This window comes from Myotis nattereri, assembly GCF_964212035.1.
Source record: "Myotis nattereri genome assembly, chromosome: 14".
Taxonomy (NCBI): domain Eukaryota; kingdom Metazoa; phylum Chordata; class Mammalia; order Chiroptera; family Vespertilionidae; genus Myotis; species Myotis nattereri.
In genome coordinates, this window is record NC_138089.1 from 13,360,913 (window position 1) to 13,380,016 (window position 19,104).

At 46.2% G+C, this 19,104-nt stretch overlaps 1 protein-coding gene across 10 annotated transcripts in view; it reads left to right on the top strand.

Annotated features, from left to right (window-relative positions):
• CADPS (calcium dependent secretion activator) overlaps positions 1-19,104 on the top strand; it is a 448,916-nt gene that overhangs the window by 283,870 nt on the left and 145,942 nt on the right. For all 10 annotated transcript variants that reach the window (XM_081106565.1, XM_081106568.1, XM_081106567.1 and 7 more), the window contains exons 9-11: positions 246-312; positions 10,862-10,970; positions 17,166-17,378. In XM_081106565.1, the coding sequence (XP_080962691.1) occupies positions 246-312; positions 10,862-10,970; positions 17,166-17,378 (389 nt within the window). The remainder of the gene's footprint in view (positions 1-245; positions 313-10,861; positions 10,971-17,165; positions 17,379-19,104) is intronic.

Sequence of the window (19,104 nt, forward strand, 5' to 3'; positions counted from 1 at the left end):
GGTGCCTCCTGGGGCCCGTCAGTCTGAGGATGGGAAGTGACTTGGCTGCTGTTTCTCGCTCAGCTCGAATCTGCTTTCTCTTTCTGGGCCGTGTGCGTGTCCTTGGTTGTGAGCACCAAGCCTCACGGTCAAGTGTGTTAGTGGTCCATGAGGTCCGAAAGGTTGGCGACCGCTGGTGTAAGGACAACTTGAACAATGCACTCACACAAGCATTAATGCAACTGTGTCTTCTCCCTTTCCCTTAGGTATTTGTGGGCCATCGGCAAGAATGTCTGGAAGAGATGGAAGAAAAGGTTCTTTGTGTTGGTGCAGGTAACTCTTCAACTCTAATATCCGCCTTCAGAGCCGTCAGTTTTAACCCTGTGACAGGATTAACGGTGGCGTTTAATGGATGGAAACCACCTGAAGCACACAAAGCTCAAGAAGCAGCTCAATGTAGTTGTGCCCTTACAGATCCATGTAACCACCAATCAGAGGCACACGCACGTTTCCAGAACCCAGGGTTCCCTGTGCTCCTTTGCCTATTTCTATTATATCACTTTAAAAATTTAAAAATCAATGCATTCTCATTAGTTTCTACTCTGATAATACAGAATTATATAAGACTAGAGGCCCGGTGCACAAAAATCTGTGCACTCGGGGGTGAGGAGGGGTCCCTTAGCCCGGCCTGTGCCCTCTCGCAGTCTGGGACCCCTCAGGGGATGACCACCTGCTGGCTTAGGCCCGCTCTCTGGGGGATTGGGCCTAAGATGGCAATCAGACATCCCTCGGCAGCCCAGCAGCCCTCGGGGGATGTCCACTTGCCAGCGGGGAGCAGGTCTAAACTGCAGTCGGACATCCTTAGTGCTGCTGAGGAGGCAGGAGAGGCTCCCACCACCACCGCTGTACTGGGAGCCATCAGCCTGGCTTGTGGCTGAGCAGAGCTCCTCCCATGTGAGAGTGCCCTGACCACCAGAGGGCAGCTCCTGCATTGAGCATCTGCCCCCTGGTGGTCAGTGTGTGTCATTCTGCTGTTAGGGTCAGTTTGCATATTGCCCTTTTACTATATAGGATAGAGGCCTGGTGCATGGATGGGAGCTGGCTGGTTTGCCCTGAAGGGTGTCCTGGATCAGGGCAGGGGTCCCGCTTGGGTGCCTGGCCAGCCTGGATGAGAGGATGATGGCTGTTTGCAGCTGGTCACACCCCCTTCAGGGTGGGGGTCCCCACTGGGGTGCCTGGCCAGTCTGGATGAGGGGCTGAGGGCCATTTTCAGGCTGGCGGGTGACTGAAGCTCCCAACCTCTCCTTTTTTTCTTTTTCTTTTTCTTTTATTCTGGGATTTATTTACCTTCTATGGCTGTCACTGGAACTGAGAGCCGGCTTTAGCTCTGAGGCTCAGCTCCAGCTCTGAGACCTCGGCTGCTGAAAGCAGGTATCTGGGTTTGTTTGGCTTCTATAATTGAAACACTGTTGCAGCTCCAGCTCTGAGGCCCGGCTGGCTGAAAGCAGGTTTCTGGGTTTGTTTGGCTTCTATAATTGCAACATTGTTTCTTAGAGTGCAGCTCAGAGGCCGGCAGTGGCAGGTGGGGAACCTTGGCTTCCTCCATCACTGGAGCAAGCAAGCCCCCTGTTCGCTTCAGCTGCCTGGCTGTCGGCCGCCATCTTGGTTGGCAGTTAATTTGCATATCACCCTGATTAGCCAGTGGGAAGCGTGTCAGAGGTACGATTAATTACCATGTTTGTCTATTATTAGATAGGATAAGTAGGAGAGGTGGCCTCCCACCCCGTCTGTGACGGGGGACCCCAAGGATGGAGCAAACCTACGCCTGTTTAGGGCAGTGGGACACCAACATTGTTTTAGGAGAATTTGCTCTTTCTAAAGACACTAAGATACTCCTGAGAAAATTCAGAATATAGTTGGACTTTTTAACATCTATTTTTTTTAAATTTAATTTAATTAATTTATTTTTTTTAATTTTCTTTTATTATTTAAAGTATTACAACGAGTAGTACATATGTCTCCTTTTTCCCCCTTTGACCTTCCCCGACCTCCCCTATTCCCCAGTGTCTTGTGTCCATTGGTTATGCTTATATGCATGCATACAAGTCCTTCAGTTGATCTCTTACCTCCTGTCCCAATCCTCCCCAGCCTTCCTGCTGTAGTTTGACAGTCTGTTCGATGCTGTTCTGCCTCTGTATCTATTTTTGTCCATCAGTTTATAATGTTCTTTATTATACATAAATGAATGAGATCATGTGGTATTTTTCCTTCATTGACTGGCTTATTTCACTTAGCATAATGCTCTCCAGTTCCATCCATACTGTTGTAAATGGTAAGAATTCCTTCCTTTTTACAGCAGCGTAGTATTCCATTGTGTAGATGTACCACAGTTTTCTAATCCATTCATCTGTTGATAAGCATTCAGGCTGTTTCCAAATCTTAGCTATGATGAATTGTGCTGCTATGAACATAGGGGTGCATATATCCTTTCTGATTGGTGTTTCTGTTTTCTTGGGATATATTCCTAGAAGTGGGATCACTGGGTCAAATGGGATTTCCATTTTTAACTTTTGAGGAAACTCCATTCTGTTCTCCACAGTGGCTGCACCAGTCTGCATTCCCACCAGCAGTGCACGAGTGTTCGTTTTTCTCCACATCCTCTCCAGCACTTGTTGTTTGTTGATTTGTTGATGATAACCATTCTGGCAGGTGTGAGATGGTACCTCATTGTTGTTTTGATTGGCATCTCTCCAATGATTAGTGACTTTGAGCATGTTTTCATATGTCTCTTGGTTTTCTGAATGTCCTCTTTCGAAAAGTGTCTATTTAGGTCCTTTGTCCATTTTTTGATTGGATTGTTTATCTTCCTTTTGTTAAGTTCTATGAGTTTCCTGTAAATGTTGGAGATTAAACCCTTATCGGAGATATAATTGGCAAATATGTTCTCCCATGCAGTGGGCTTTCTTGTTGTTTTGTTGATTGTTTCTTTTGCTGTGCAGAAGCTTTTTATTTTGATGTAGTCCCATTTGTTTATTTTCTCTTTAGTTTCCAATGCCCTAGGAGCTGTATCGGTAAAGATATTGCTATGACAGATGTCTGCTATTTTGCTGCCTATGGCTTCTTCTAAGATTTTTATGGTTTCCCATCTTACATATAAGTCCTTTATCCATTCTGAGTTTATTTTTGTGTGTGGTGTGAGTTGGCGGTCTCGTTTATTGTTAGTTTTGCTAGTTTTGTTTAGTATTGTTAGTTTTGTTTGTGTTTGCTAGTTAACTACCTGTAGGGGAGCACTCCACTCTTCTTGATGCCTGGGCTTCCAGAAGCCTCAGCTGACCCCCTATAACGATGTTTACAGTCTGGAATGTATATTTCCAGATAGACTTTCTTTAACCAAAAATAATCAAACTCTTCAAGTTGTTCTGCAGATGGCTTTTAAAAATCATTGTAGACATTTCCCTGTGTTTGCACATATAGCTCTGGCTCTATTACCTGTAAATCTTCTTATGATGGGAAATTTTAAGATTTACTCTCTCAGTAACTGGAATTTTCCTTTTTGATAGACTTCTGGGCTTCCCCAAATGGGACTATTATTAACTATGCAGCACAGAACATCAGTGTATACAGGTACAGCTATGGATGCAGATATTGATACTAGTAATGCATTAGTAATATTTAAATAGTATCTTTGCTCTCGAGTATTTCTTTAAGAAAAAAATTACCAAAAATAGTAATACATGTCTTTGAAAATCCCTCCTTTTTTTGTTTGTTTGCTTTTTGCATCAGGATTTTTCCATTTACAGAGGAATTTGCCATTGCCTCTTTTTAATTGCAGGCTCCACCAGAGCATGTAAACTATAGTTCAATTTGCGAAAAGTTAATTTCTGCTGTACTCTGAACGACATCACAAAGTGCGCCACCTTAATTTAGTGACTAAGGTGTTTATCGGGTTACTGTGTTGGCTCTAAGCACTGACTGGTATTTAGATCACTCTCAGTTCTGAAACCTCACCATGAGGCAAACACCTCTTAGGCCTTGAAAGCTCCACCAACCCTGGGCTCCTAAGACTAGACCTCCTACAGATCTACTCAAGTGCCTGCCACTGAGGCAAATGCTTCTCTGGCTGTAAGCAAGAGGTGACCCTTGCTTTCATATTGCTGTGGGGTGCAGCAAAACCTTAAAGTAAATTAGCCACATGAAAGGTCTGGAATAATGTCAACCTCCAAAATAATCCATGGCTAAGCAATAAAAGAGATTTTATTTTGAGATACATTTCCTCAGACTACCACTGGACTGATATCTATTGAGCACTTACTTTGTATAGGGCACATTGGTAGGTCATAGAGAAGGACTCTGAGGCCCTGTCCCTCACTTCCAGAAGAACTCTATTAGCATTCCTTATAGGCAAACCGCATAAACAGACTCAAGCTAATTATGATTTTTTTTTTTAAAGAATGTATTGGAAGACACTGAGGTAGTTCATGGGATTGCTGAAAAGGTTGAGTGACCAGTCCTTATTACAAACAAAACCAGTTCCAGAAATCTAGGTCATGGAAACCATGGCTAGCGTCATGACAAAATCAGCTCTGACCATTTTCTGTCCTCCAGTCTCCACTCAAAAGCCAAACCTGAGAGAGAGAATTGGGTTGGTCCAGCTTGGGTCACGCAACCAACTTTTAGCAGGGGCAGGCGATGGCACTTTGATGATCAGGCCCACGGAGCCGTCTCCAGTGCAAAATCAGGATGCCAGTGCCAGGAGAAATGGATGCTGGGCAGGCAGGAAGAGCTGATGCCAGTCTGAGAAGAGCACAATATAGATGGAGAGGCACTTTACATCCAAAGAAGCAGTGCTAAGTTATGGGCGGTTCTCCCCTCACTGCGCTCACCTGGCCCAGCAGCCTCTCTGACTTCCCTGGGCCTCTGCCTGGCCTCCCCCGGTACACTGTGTGCTGTTTTCAGGCCGGTTCTGTTTCCGATTCACCTTGAGGTCATTCCCTCTTTGCCCCACCACACACATACACTTCCTCCAGTTCAGTGTGTGGCAGGGCCATTCGGGGAAATAGTGGGAGGGGGAAGGGAAAGGAGGAGAAGAGCCTGGAGAGGACAACTCCCCAGAGGAAGAGGGACAAAAGGCCCTCCCACCATGTGTCGTAAGTGTTTCCCTCCACGTCCTGCGTGGTTCAGGGTTCGGGTCTGGAAGAGGAGCCGCACAACAAATGAAAAAGAAAAGACAGGAGATAATTTGGGAATACTGGGGGACCAGGGGGCAAGTCCAACTCAAGAGGAAGGACTTCCACTGTGCTCAGGCCTCACCAAGCTTTTTATAGTGAGAGGTAAACAAGGTAGTGGTTACCAAAGTTACACTGTTCTTGTGAGTTTCACTTGTTTTGACCATGGTTACACTTCCTGCACTTCCTCAGCCCATTAGCTTCCCAGATAAGATCTAGGGAGTGTTATAAGGTCAAGCCTAATTATGCTAAGAGGACTGTGCCCTCTAAGCTGGGAATTGTTTGTGACTTTGCCCACAGGTCAGTCCGAGGCTTAACCCTATATCAGCTTCCCACAACCATGGTAGCGAGTCTCCCCTCCCATATTATTGGTCCACTGTGCCCAAAAGATTTCAGGTTAAGATCAGTTTTTGTTTGGTCTTAAGCCAAAGTATTTCTGAGATATCCACCCACCCCCACCCTCCTGTTCAGCACCATACAAACCGTAATATTCTGTGGTTCCTCTAATAATGTTAATTATTGCTTATATTTTATTTATATGGTCCTCAGAGTTCACAAGGTGGTCATCCAGTTGGTCTTTACAATCTTTCTGTACTATAGTGAGGACAAGTCTGATCCCCCTTTTACATTAGAGCAAACTGAGGTCGAATGACTCACCCAAAGCCCATGGCCCCTACGCAGCCAATGAAACCTAACATATGCCTTCTGGCTCCAAATGCCTTCCAATTCTCCAAGCACTTAGGTGGGACTGGTGCTCAGCGAGATTTTATGTGCATACAATTTCTAGAACTCACTTGTCTTACATCAGATCGAGACAGTGTGGTCCCTAAATCCATATCCTGTTTCTGATTCTCTACAGGTAACATAATAGTTTTTAAAAACACATGCTGACAGTTCTAGCTTTCAGAAACGTTACTAAATCTAAACGAGATAAAATATCGACAAATAATGTAAAATGCCTTGGAACAGAGCAGTTGTCACCAGGAAACGATATTAACGTAAGTTAACCATGAAAATGAATTGTAAGACATGTAAGTAATTAGTTGAATGAGTGTTTATTTTTCCCACTCAACTTCACAATTGTCCTTAAGGGCATTATATTCATATTCTGGTTGCAAATGATAAAAATCAACCCAAACTAGCTCAAGTTTTAAAAGGGGAAGAATCCTACTGGTTAGTTAATTAAATTAGTAATTAATTTAAGGGTCTTCTGGCTAGGTCCAGGGCTCCATGGAGTCAACAAGACTCATTCTCTCTATCTACCATCTCCTGACTGTGCTTTCCTCTGAGCTGGCTTCACCCTCAAGCAAGCTCTCCCTGTGGAATAAACTCAGGAATTAAGTCAAGGCTTAGAATAGTTTAGCATCCCCAGAGGAAACAAAGTTTTTCACTCCTAGTAGTTCCAGCAGAGGCCTCTATTGAGCTTTCATTGGCCCAAAGTGATCATGTGCCCATCCCTGCACCAATCACTGCAGCCAAAGAGATTTGATACAGATTGGCCAGGCCTGAGCCTTATGTCCCACCTGCCCTGCCTGCAGCTAAAGGCCCTACACAGGCTGTATGGGCTGAAAATGGAGAAGAGGGAGTTACCCCAAGGAAAATTGGGATTCAGTTACCAGAAGAAAATAAATGCTCTGCAGGAAGACTTTAAGAAATGCCCTAGAGAATATCATCTCCATTGAAAGTTAATTAAACTGGGTCCCAGTGAAGTTAGCTGAGCTGTCTGGGGCTGCATATGTAGAAAATAACGGGTCTAAGATTCAAATTCAGGTCTGTATGGCTCCAAAACCTACTCTCCCTCTACTCCACCCAGTGGCCCTCGTGCCAGTGTCTTATCCCCCTTTTACATTAGAGCGAACTGAGGCTGAATGACTTGCCCAGAGCCCGTGGCTCCTGGGTGGCCAGTGAAACCTCACACACGTCTGGTATTTAGACTCTGGTTCTTCACACACAACCATGTCACATTCAAAAATGGTCATTGGTCCCAGGAACTGTATGCTTCACATTATAAAAGTGTTCTCCATCCTCAGATCTTGGCTCTGTGATGTTTTAGTCAATGTTTCCTCATGAAAACCTTCCCTGACCACTCAACTACACCAAATCTCCAAGCTCTTACAGTACCATAGATCTCTTTTTAATACTTATCACCATTAATGTCACATTTCTGAGCTAATATAATTAATGTCTACCTTTCTGCTAGGCAGAGGGCAGGGACCACATCTGATGCTGTATATCTTTATATTCCCAGCACCCACTTACTACCTAAGTATTTGGTGAATGAACAAATAATTGAATGAATGAATGAATGAATCTGCCATACAGAAAGAAGTCTTTTCTAAACTATATGTATGTGAACTTTGAACAAGGGCTAGTGACCAGGGTTCAGTAAAAATGACAGCTGGATCATTCTCAAAGAAAGATAGTAAAGGCAAGAACAGGGGATTTAGACAAAATGTATTTTCGTTAGTTGTATGTCCAAGTACTATCATCTCCCATGGGTGCTGGGAGGAAGAAGAGGGAGAGTCAGAAATAAGAAAAGACCAACCCTCCTATTTGGACTCTAGTTGCTGAATATAATCGAAACGCAGGGCAAACTTAGAATTTCAAGACAGTTCCTACATGTTAAAGCAGTGGTTCTCAAGCTTTCGTGTGCAACAGAAATATCTGAGACACTTATGAAGAGCAGAGATTCCCGGACCCCAGATTCTGTTTCAATTGTTCTGACTTAAAGAATCTGCACAATTATAACCTTCCCCCACCAGATACACACACTCTAGGAAAGTGGCCTGTCCACTCTGTACAAAACATTATTGCAAACCTTTTCCTAGTTTAAATAATTGTTTGGCAATAAGCTAAGGGGTTCCTCGCGTATCTGAAGGTTAGCCACCTTTAAAGCAAAAGCAGGAAGATTGTACCCTCAGGAGTGTAGGGCTCCATGAAAAGGTGCGTTCCGGCTGCAAAATCCCAAGCGTGAAAATTGTAGTCCTTTTCGCCCACCTCTCCAGAGAGCATTTCCAGATTCTGCTGGGGCTTTGAGGCTGCTAGGTCTTTATGTTTTCTCTTGTTCTGGTCCAGGCTCTCGAGCTGGGCTGGTTGACTCTCCGACTTCCAACGTGTGTTCTAGGCTCTTCTGTGCTATTATTGCAGAGATGCTCACTATTTCATTAATTTTCTTCAAAATGCAGTGTAAGTAGAATTCTACTGTGACATAAGAATGTGCATTTCATTGGGAATAGCTTTCGCTTAGTGATGTCTTGTGGATGCTTTAAAAAAATTAAAAAGCTCCAAACTTTTGCTATTCCTTCGCCCTCAAGCACTCTGAAAAAACTGAGGTTCCCCACAAACTTGAAATAAGTAGAAATGTTCAAAGATAAATCATTTTTTATCCCTTCTTTGATTTCCTAAAGTAAGTTGCCAAATCCCAAATTAAAATGGTCCTAAGAAACCAGCTATTTCAGCCCAAATGTTGTCAGGAACAACCTCAGCAGTCTTACCAGAAGGGGGCAGCAGTGTACAGCATTCCAAGAAGCAAGCCACTGAAACAAGAAAAAATCAAAAAGCCCGGAGCCTATAGTCATAGTAAATGCATGATCTTGAAATAACACTCTTCTGTTGTGATGTTTTCTGTTCTCAAGTGAGTGTCTGCAACTCTGTATTTGTTTGGCAAATCCTCACATTAGCAAACTGTATCATCTGGTGTTGCCAGAGACAGGTAAAAATCCTGTCCGCTGTTCCAGCAATATCTGTAATTATGGTCACATCACGGGGGATCAGCTACCTATAGGACCAGGAATGGGCTGGAAAATCCTGGCGCTGTGCTTGGAGTAATACTATATGTAAGTTAATGAGAAGAAGAAGGGAAAAAAAACAAACCTCTTTATTAGATCATACATACTCAACTTCCTAGGAAAAGTCAGACTCAGTTAATGAATACCCACTGTGTGGGGAATAAAACCAGGATACATGACTCCCTAAGCCAACTCCATATTAGAATGTCAGTGCCAAGTGCCAGGAAACTGTTTACATCAATGCATGTGTTGAGCATTTTCTCTGTGAGGGTCACGCTCACTGTATAAAGCCCTCCACTGCTCAGAGAATCCCCCAGCACCAATAAGACGCAGGCAGAATACAGGTGAGGGCTCAGACTTAGATAGGTGACAGCTTATCAGAGCTGGGGTGGGGCGCAGGTCTGGGTGACCACCAAGCTTGCACTCTTAAATTTTTAAAATATCACTTTAAGAGAAGAAGGTGCTATTGGGTGTTCTGCTTATCACGAGAATAATACATAGCCACTTATGAAAATACTCTTAGTGACCTGGCTGTATGTTTCCGTTGAAGCCCACCAAGGCCTTGAAATATAAGGAACAGGTTCTGCAAACTCCATGCATTAGGATAAAGACACAAAGTCGTGCAGAAAGGTTTCATCAGAAACCGACAGAGGGCAGCAGCAGATAAAGCAGCCGGGAAACACGCTCCCTTTATCTCCAACTGGGATCCCCAGCCTTTTAGGCAGAAGGTGCTGTAGGGCTTGAGAGCGCCCATTTCTCTTGCCTTCAAAAGAAGAGACAAACTTGACCATGGAGAAGGAGACTGAGAATGTCCCCAGCAGTGATCAAAGTTCACTTAGAACATGTCTCCTTTCATAAAGGGAGCTAAGAGATGAGGGAGGTGGCACTTTTTCGCCAAGGCATTTGACATCGGGATGGTTAATATGCCACAAACCTATAGCCTGAAGCCTGAAGGATGCTCGCTCTCCCGCGGCTCCTGGCAGACGGGCCAGAGCAGTAGTGTCCATGCGGGGCTGGATGCACCGTGGGGACAGGTCCTGAAGGTCGCCTGCAGCCGCAGGCCCACCCAGCACTGGCACCCGCCCGTGTGGGTAGCGTGGGCTACATCCGGGACAGCGGCCAGCCGTGGGAGAGGGTGGCTGCACCATGACTGGCTCCCAGCAATGGCACGCTCATTGCTTATGGCAGCATGTCACTCCTGCGTCTGTCTGAGACGAGCAGCAGACTTTTCAGAGGAACTGAAGGCTCTCCTTCAATGGAATGGGCCGGGGGGGGGGGGGGTGCGGGGGCAAATGGAAGGCTTGATGCTGAGAATTGGCTGGAAAAAGAAATACTAAAAAATATATTAAAAAGTTGGGGCATAAATAAATGAAAATGTAGTCCCTAACTTCTGACCAAAAGACCTGTGTTATGATGTGAGCTTGGCAGTCTCGGCTAGGGCCACGGTCAATTGCCACTATTTAACCTGCAAAAATGGCAATTTCATGTGGCTTATCCCAATTAAAATAACAGCAGTGAGGGCAGCAGTTATTAAGCAGTTACTGGGCATCAGTAACCGAGTCTACGTGCAATCCATGTGAACCCGTTCAATCCTCAAACTGAGTGAGGAGGTAGGTCCTCAGATTGCATGCAGTCTACAGATGAGGTCACAGGGAACCAGAGAGGCTGAGTAACTTGTTCCATGCCACACAGCCAGAGGGGACAACACTTATTCTGAACCCCGCTCCTGCACACAGGGCCTCAGGGGAAAGGACATGATAAAGGCCGAGGTGTCTCCTGGGAAGGTCGGGGAAGGATGTGCTAAAGGCTGAGGTGTCTCCTGGGGAGGTGGGCTCCCAAGACCGGCCTCAGCGTCTGCTTCTCCTGCAGGTCAGTCAGTACACCTTCGCCATGTGCAGTTACCGGGAGAAGAAAGCGGAGCCCCAGGAGCTGCTGCAGCTGGACGGCTACACTGTGGATTACACCGACCCCCAGCCAGGTACCAGCCCCCACCGGCCCTGAACCCACAAAGCCCCCCCTTCCCAAATCAATGCTCCACTAGTATTTGTTGGGCATTTACTTAATGAAGCCGTGTTCCCAGGGCTCAGAGGCAGGTGACCGGGACAGCCACGCAGTCCCTGGCCTGTGGAATTTCCATCTTGGTTGGGTAAATGCCATCCCAATCAAGAACGTTGGTTTTATTCAATGGATCCTTGTAAAATCAAAACGAAAACTATACATAAGCTATCCCCAAAAATGTCCACACACACTTTGAATAATTATAAAGGCAGTGTTTATTAAAATAACATTTCATTTTCAAAAGTGAGCTATCAGCTGTTAAAATGTATACACATTTTTTTTGGGACACCCTGCATAGATTTTTTACATAGTTGAGCCCACATCAAGTATATACTCTACCCTAGAATGCTAAAAAGAAATTCCTGAGAAAGAAATCCTATAGGAACATCAAGGACTGTATAAGTGTGTGTGTGTGTGCATGTGTACATGCGTGCGTGCGTGCCTCTGTGTGTGTGTGCATGCGTACATGCGTGCGTGCATGCTTCTGTGTGTGTGTGTGTGTGTGTGTGTGTGTGTGTGTGTGGTGTTCCACCGGTGATTGTGTATTGTGGTTTTATCCTATGTCCCCATGGCCAAGCCTGCTTTGTACACCCAGATCTGCTAACTACGCTTCCAGGCTGGCTGATGGCACGTGAAGAGAAAGCGCTCCCTAAATGTCTTTTTTCCCCAAGAAGACACCAATCCACAAGCATAGCCATCAGGGCTCCTAAGCCTGTGTAACTCAGAGAACCACGCGAATAGTAGTATTTCTCCTAAGTTCTACTTCCTGCCCCTTCACACCTCTCTCCGCCACCACCCATTTTATCTTCTTCCCAGAAAAAAAAAAATGAATAGAAATCAGCCTCAGAGAACCTTCAAAATGGGTGGGGGTGTGAAATCATTTCAGCATATTAATGAACAACAAGCACCAACAGCCCTCTCCCAGAGAAGTTTATTTTTATGCCAAATCTGCACAGGGAAGCATTTCCAACCATACTGCATTATTTGGCCCAAAACCTTTTTTTCTACTCCCATATTGCTCTCCCACATGCAACAAAATACACATAAAAGAAAAACAGAGTTTGAGAGAAGATGGGGTGTGAACCTGGGAGGGTGTGGCTAGGCAGCCCGTGGGCCCAGTCCACTTAGGGAAATTCGCACCCGAGGGACTTAGCCCGGCCTCACGCCCAGGAGGTGGTTAGCATCCCCCCAGAGCTGACCACAGAGAGCCTGAGTTAAAGGCTCTGCCCAGAAATCCTTCATCACAGATAGAACCTACTGGAGTTTGAAATAATGTCACGGGACATCTCATTGAAAGGATGTGGCTCCTGCATTAGAAAGCCAACCGTCGGGTGTTCTGTCATGGTTTGCGATCTTCTCAAACCATTGAGTTCCCTTCAGAGAAATGGGTTCCACCTTTGCTGAGACCTGCAGGGTAAGGTGGGAGGCCAACAAGAGGGGGAAATGGTCACATCTTCCCACAGTGACTGGTTTAAAGCCAGTTCACCACTGTTCCCGCCACATGATTGCACTTGGTCCTCACCCCACCCCCACCCCCACCCCCAACGGAGACAGGACCAGGGTTGCCGTCCTGTTTTGTAAAGGGAGAGACTGGCCTGGGATGGGGCCAGCCCACACCCCCTTGGGCACTTGGAGTAGCTGTAGCTGTCACGTTCTCCCGGAAGCACATCCTCTCCCCACAGGAGGGCGGGGTGGGGGGCGGGGGAGGCAGCTCTTCTCCCACCAGCCAAGGAATGTGTGCATCTATTAGAAAGCTTCTCTTCCTCTTATCACGTTGCCCCCGTGGGACATAATTTAGAAGTCCCTTTACCAGTGATGTAAAGAAGTAATTTGTGTTCTTGAGAATAATAAGCAGCAGCTTCTTTGCCTTGTGTGTGCCATGTCCTATTTATTTTCAAAGTAACATTTGATTGAAAATGAGATTTAAATACTTCTAATTGCCATAAGAAAAGTCTAACTCAGAATTTCTCAAAGAGCGCTTATTAGAAATAGAAGTTCCTGGGCCCCAAACCTAAGCTCTGACCCAGAAGAGGGGAGGGCAGAATCCTCATATTTCAACAAGCCTTGTGGGGCGTTTTATGCACAGTCGGCTTGCCAGCTAGAGGTGGAAGGAAGGTACAATTTAGCCAGTGCCCATGGAGGTGTGAGGAGCCTCCCCAGCTGCCCCCTGAAAGGTGAGTGTGCGAATGGAGAGGATTCTGAGCCCATTTGCCCCCCACCCCAACCCTCTTCTTGGCGTTATCCAGGCTGTCAGTGGGCCCAGCTGTGGAGTGTTGGTGGGGCAGGTAGCCTTATAGCTGTGATGTCCTCACCTTTGTATCATCCTGGGACCCAGTGGTCACCCAGACACAAGCATTTGCACTAAGTCAGCTTTACCTTGCTTAGGGTCCTTGACATATTAACTTGGGGAATTGGTAAATAACTACGTAAGTTTTAAATACAGGCTACTCATTTCAAGCTAAAGACAAAAACACTGCACTCTACCTTTCCCCGGGTGTGGTTCGGAGAACGTGCGACAATGTCTCAATTCCTATTAGAGGAAGTGGTGAAGTTTTCAAATAAAAGGATATTCATTCAAAATCCTTCAAACCACTAAGTTAATTCTTTCACAGCTTTCCCATTGTAAATGGCCCCATCCCTGTGTGCTATTGGCCAGTCTCCCCCCCCGGGAGGCGGCCAGCATCCTGTGCCTGGCCAGCCTCCGTCCATTCCCGGAGTGTCCCGCTGTTCCTGACAGGACAGTGCCTGTGCCGTGCGCCACGGAGAGCCCGGGCACTGCCACACGCCCCATTTCGCAGATCCCGTCCCCAGGAACTGCTGCTTGTCGAACACTGTGCCCGAGGCACGCGTCCACGCTCACTGCTCTCTCCCCCTGGTTTCCCTTCATCCCGCGGCTCGGCTCCCTCCTTGCTCCCCTTGGCGTGGCCTGGTCTCCCTGTTTTCTGGAAAAGCTCTGTTGCGTTCCACTGCGGTCATGTCAGCACTGCTGCTGCTTTAGATGCTTCTCTTCACCCAGATGCCTCCAGGATGAGGCTTCCAGTGCTGCTGATGGCCGATTGCAGACAGCTGTCACTGTGTCCAGCCGTGTGGTCGGGCTGTGCTGCCCAGTGGTTACAGTCATCAGCTCTGTGCATCTGGCCCTGTGGTCCGGCTGTGCAGCCCAGTGGTCACAGTCCTCAGCTCTGAAGTTAGATAGCTGGGACCGGAAGCTCACCTCTGATGCTCACAGCCCCGCTTTGAGTTCATGGGCTACTTACCGCCTTCTCTGTGACTCCATTTCCTCCTTCACAAAATGGGAATAATGGTACTTATCTCAGAGAGCTGTTGAGAGGATTAAATACAAATCTGAAAACTTCTTAGCATCCTTCTCTCTCTACCTGTGCACTTTGAGGCAACGTGTGAACTGACTTTCTGACCTTAGCTGCAGCCCTTGGGGGCGGGGAGAGGGAGGCAGGGAAAGTTCCTCCCGGTGGTGTCTACCCCCCATTCACTGACAGATCAAAGCAGCTCATGCCAAGGGAGCCTGAACCGCAGCAGGTCTGACGGCCACTCTCCTTTGACCTCCTGCATTCTCGCTTCTCAGGGCTTCAATCATCCCTCAAAGATCTTCCTCTTTCTCTTGCCCCCTCCAGAATTTTCCTCCTTATCATGTCATCCATCCACTTCATCAGTTTTCCCAGCTTGCTCACTGTACATTAGCTTACCCAACTTGCACGTTCTAAAAATCTCTCCTTAAAAAACTAGGAAAATACCCCCCATAATTATAACCACCCAAGATCTTTCATTAAAAATGCTGCACCATCAGACCCTCCATATAAAGGAGCAGCCCCTGCTGGTCTAGAATCCCTGGAAACTACGTGCAAAGCTGCGAACTTACACCCACTCATGAGGAACGGACACCTGGGTTAGTATTATCAACATGATGGCCAAGTCCACGCGTCACCTATTTCAGTGCCGAACGTCAAGCAGATTAGTGGCTGGGCCTTGCTGGAAATTTGGGGCTGCTAATCACGCCAATCATTCTCTCCGTTTTAACTGATAATTGGGGGGATGATAAGAAACCGGATGAAGACCGGAAGCTTTATATCTGGCCACTGAGTTCCCAGGAACCCCAAAACACCGGCTTTTGGAATATGTTGACAGACACGATGTAACTGTGGCCTGAGTTCAGAGAGGCTTCCACCTCCCTTACTCTAAATGGGAACCTTGAGAACTGCCCCCGGGAAATGATGGGCCTACAGAGCATTCATTCACTCAAGAAGTATTTGTTGAGCACCGACTATGTGCCATGTACTATTCTAGGTACAAGGGACACATCAGTGAACAAAGCAGACAAAGCCTCCCAGTCCATATGAAGTAAAGTCAGTTACTTAGCTTGTACGATAGTATAAGAACTATGGAGAAAAAAGAAGCAAGCTAAGAGGGATGAGTAATGAGGGGAGAAACCAGTGAAAGCTGGAACAAGAATTTGACATTTGAGCAAAGACATGAAGGAAGTGAGTGTGTGAATCACGCAGACATCTAGAGGAAGAGTGATCTAGGCACAGGAAACAGCAAGTGCAAAGGTCCTGAGGTGAGAACATACCTGGAGTGGTTCACGGAATTGCAAGAGGCCAGTGTGGCCACCATGAAGTGAGTTCATATGAGAGAGAGAGAGAGAGAGAGAGAGAGAGAGAGAGAGAGAGAGAGAGAGGAGAGTAGAAGTAGTGGAGGGTCAACTCATGTGGGCCTTGCAGGCCTAGCCAGAACCCAGACTTTTCCTGCATGGAATGTGGAATCACTGGCAGGTTTTGAGCAGAGGAGTGCCGTGACCAGACTCTTGTGCTCAGCCAATTTCCCTAAACTCTAGAGAGTGATGATGGGGGCAGACAGAGCAGATAGGAGGCTATAAAATAATCCCAAATGAGAGGTGAGCATGGCTCGATTCGGGGTAGCAGCACCAGGGGTGGAAGAAGGGGCCAAGTTCTGGTATAATGTCCTAAAGAATTAATGGCCATGAGAAGTCCCCTGGAAGTGAGTAGTGAGAGAAAGTGAGCAGTACGGAGTGGGCTGTGGGCTTAAGCAACTAGAGCGATGCTCTCAGCTTTACTGAGATGGGGAGGCATTCGGGAGAAAGACCAGGAGTTCAGTATTGTATATCATAAGCATGGAGACGTCAAGAAAACCATTAGGTATTCAGGCCTGCGGTTCAAAGGGAGACGTCCAGGATGGAGGTAGAAACACAGGGACCGTGAGCATGTTCCTGGTATTTGAGAGTGGGTGGCATCACAGGAAGACAGGGTGTAGATAAAGAAGAGGTCCAAAAACAAAACCCCAGGATGCTCCAACATTTAAGAGGCAGGAGGAGAGGAGGAATCCCAAAGGAGACTGACAGCATCAGCCAGGGAGGGAGGAAGAAATCAGGTGGCCTGGAGCCAAGTGAAGAAAGCATTTCCAAGAGAACGGAGTGAAAGTCACATCTGGCTGATGAGTAGATGGATGGAATACAGTGAGGACTTTGAATTGACCATGGGATTCAGCAAGTCAGGGGGGGTGGGGGTGGACAGGGGGGACCTTGTCAGTTTCAGTGGGGCAATAGCCTGCTTGGAGGGGCTGTGGGCAGAATAGAAGCGTGGTCCTTGCACCAACACCATCTGCATGGTCTGGAACTTGTTAGAAATGCAGACTCTCTGAATCGGAAGCTGCATTTTAACAAGATGCCCAGGAGACTCACACCTGCACGAAAAGTTGAGCAACCCTGGTAGCTATCCCCTGCTGCAGTGAGGAGAAGGGAGAGGTATAGGTCAAGAGATATTTTTGTTGTTGTTTATTTGTTTGAAAGATGAGAAAAATAATAGTATATGTATAGGCAGACGTTCACCCAGCCAGTAGGCAGCCTGCTTGATCATTCTGGCCCCAGACAAAGATAGAGACAAAAGCCATGCTCAAAGCTGCCTCTTTACCATCATGGCCCCCCTCTGGCCAACTGGGTGGCAGCCTTCCTTCCCACTAGAGTCAGATCAATTGCTCCTGCCCTCTCTGGCCAAGGGGAAGCTGCAGAATCCACCTTTCTCGGGGCTCAGTCCGGCCAAGAACATTGAGCTCAGCTTAGTCGTTTTTATTACTTTTGTTCCAGGTTTGGAAGGTGGCCGAGCCTTCTTCAATGCAGTCAAAGAAGGAGACACTGTGATATTTGCAAGTGATGATGAGCAAGATCGCATCCTGTGGGTCCAAGCCATGTACCGGGCCACTGGGCAGTCACACAAGCCTGTGCCCCCGACCCAAGTGCAGAAACTCAACGCCAAGGGAGGGAATGTACCCCAGCTGGATGCCCCCATATCCCAATTCTGTAAGTAGATCTGCCATTTGCTCAAAATAGTTCTGTAGAGGCAATCTCCAAAGCTGAATTAGAAGAACCTAGTTGCTTTAATATGAAAGATTCATAAAAATCATGTTTGCTGGAAAAAAACACACAATGAGTCCAGGGGGGAAGGTTGGGGCAAAAATGTTAGATGAAAGTAATTTTAAAGTGCAATACTTGACACTTTAAGGACTAAACAAAGGGAAGTATATTTTAGGTGGATTTGTATCTCTTTGTGAGAGTTTGGAATTCGCAACCAAACATGTATTTGCTTGAGTCCTTCAAAAATAGTAGATTATGCATGTCCTTGCCTCATTTCTTCCTATGAAAATAGGGTTTGATTTGAAAAATAATGTAAATCTGCAACCTAGAACCATTTAAAAAGAAATGATAACATTACCACATGCAGTGGAAACAAACAAAGAAAAACCAGGGTCCCTAAAATCCCATTCTGAGCTAAAACACCAGCACCCAAAAAGTGAAACCATCTCCTTAAATAGCCCTGGTTCTCTTCCAGTTTCTTCTCCTCTTACCTCTACATGCATTTTAATTTCTTTCCTCTTTGCCATGTCTTCTTGCTACTTGGAGGGTTGTTTTTTTTCTCTTTCGAGCCTTCTGATGCTCAGGGTCAGGGGAAATTCGGCTTAAAACAGAGAAGATGGCAACATTGGAAACACAAAGCACCCAATCAAATAATTCATTGTTGTTACAAACATTGACCCTAAATAGTGGCTTTTGCCTTTCCCTGATTATCAAGTCAATTAGAGAGAGCGCAGGGACAAGTCATTTTTAGCTATAGTCATGGCGATGCCTTCCTTTAGCATTAACCCACCCATTCAGTCTGGTTCACTGTGCACCTACCTAGGTGATGAGACACACTAACGAGAAAGACAGACGAGGTCCCTGCTCTCAGGGTACTTGCTTCCCAGTAGAGGAGTCTACATAGCCAGCAAGTCAGCAAAGAAATCAGATACTTTCAGACGCTGAAAAATGCCATGAAGAATGTCATGCCCAGTGGCTGAGTGAGGAGAGGGGATATTAGACAGCCCATCGGAGTATGAATCCAAATGATGGGGAGTCAGTCCCACAAACATCTGCAGCAAAAGAAGCGTGGCAGAAGGGGAAGCAAGTGTGAAGGCCCACAGCACAAACCCAGCTGTCAGCACGGTGCTCTGACATAGTCCCTCTCCTTAAGTTGCTCTTAAACGAAATGTGGATATGGATGGAATAATTTTGCAGCTACAGCAACTAAATAGAGATCAATGCTCTTGCCAATGAATTCCACTGCCATGTCCATTTCTGTCTAATGAGAATTTCCTCCTAAACCTTGCAACACCTTTGCTGATGGGGAAAAACTCTTTTTGGATGACAAATACTATCAATCAGGTGCTCCCAGGAATTTCTGTCTAATACTGATGATTCTTAAAGGAAGATGCATGCCCTGTGGAACATTGTAAGTAATCATACAGCCACTGTGGATTTTCATGCAAAAATCCCAAAACAATGAGGAAAAGGTTGAGGAGGGACTGGGGAGAAGGGACAGCCTTTTGACTAAAACCACCCCAAAACCCCACTTTCTTCTTGTGGCATTCAGGTTTCATAGCTATAATGAGAGCAGGCATCATCTCTTTTTAACTGTTTAGTTGTTAGTTGAGATAAACCATATCCAATATTTATTTAATTAAAAAAACAACAACACCTATGTGATGGAATT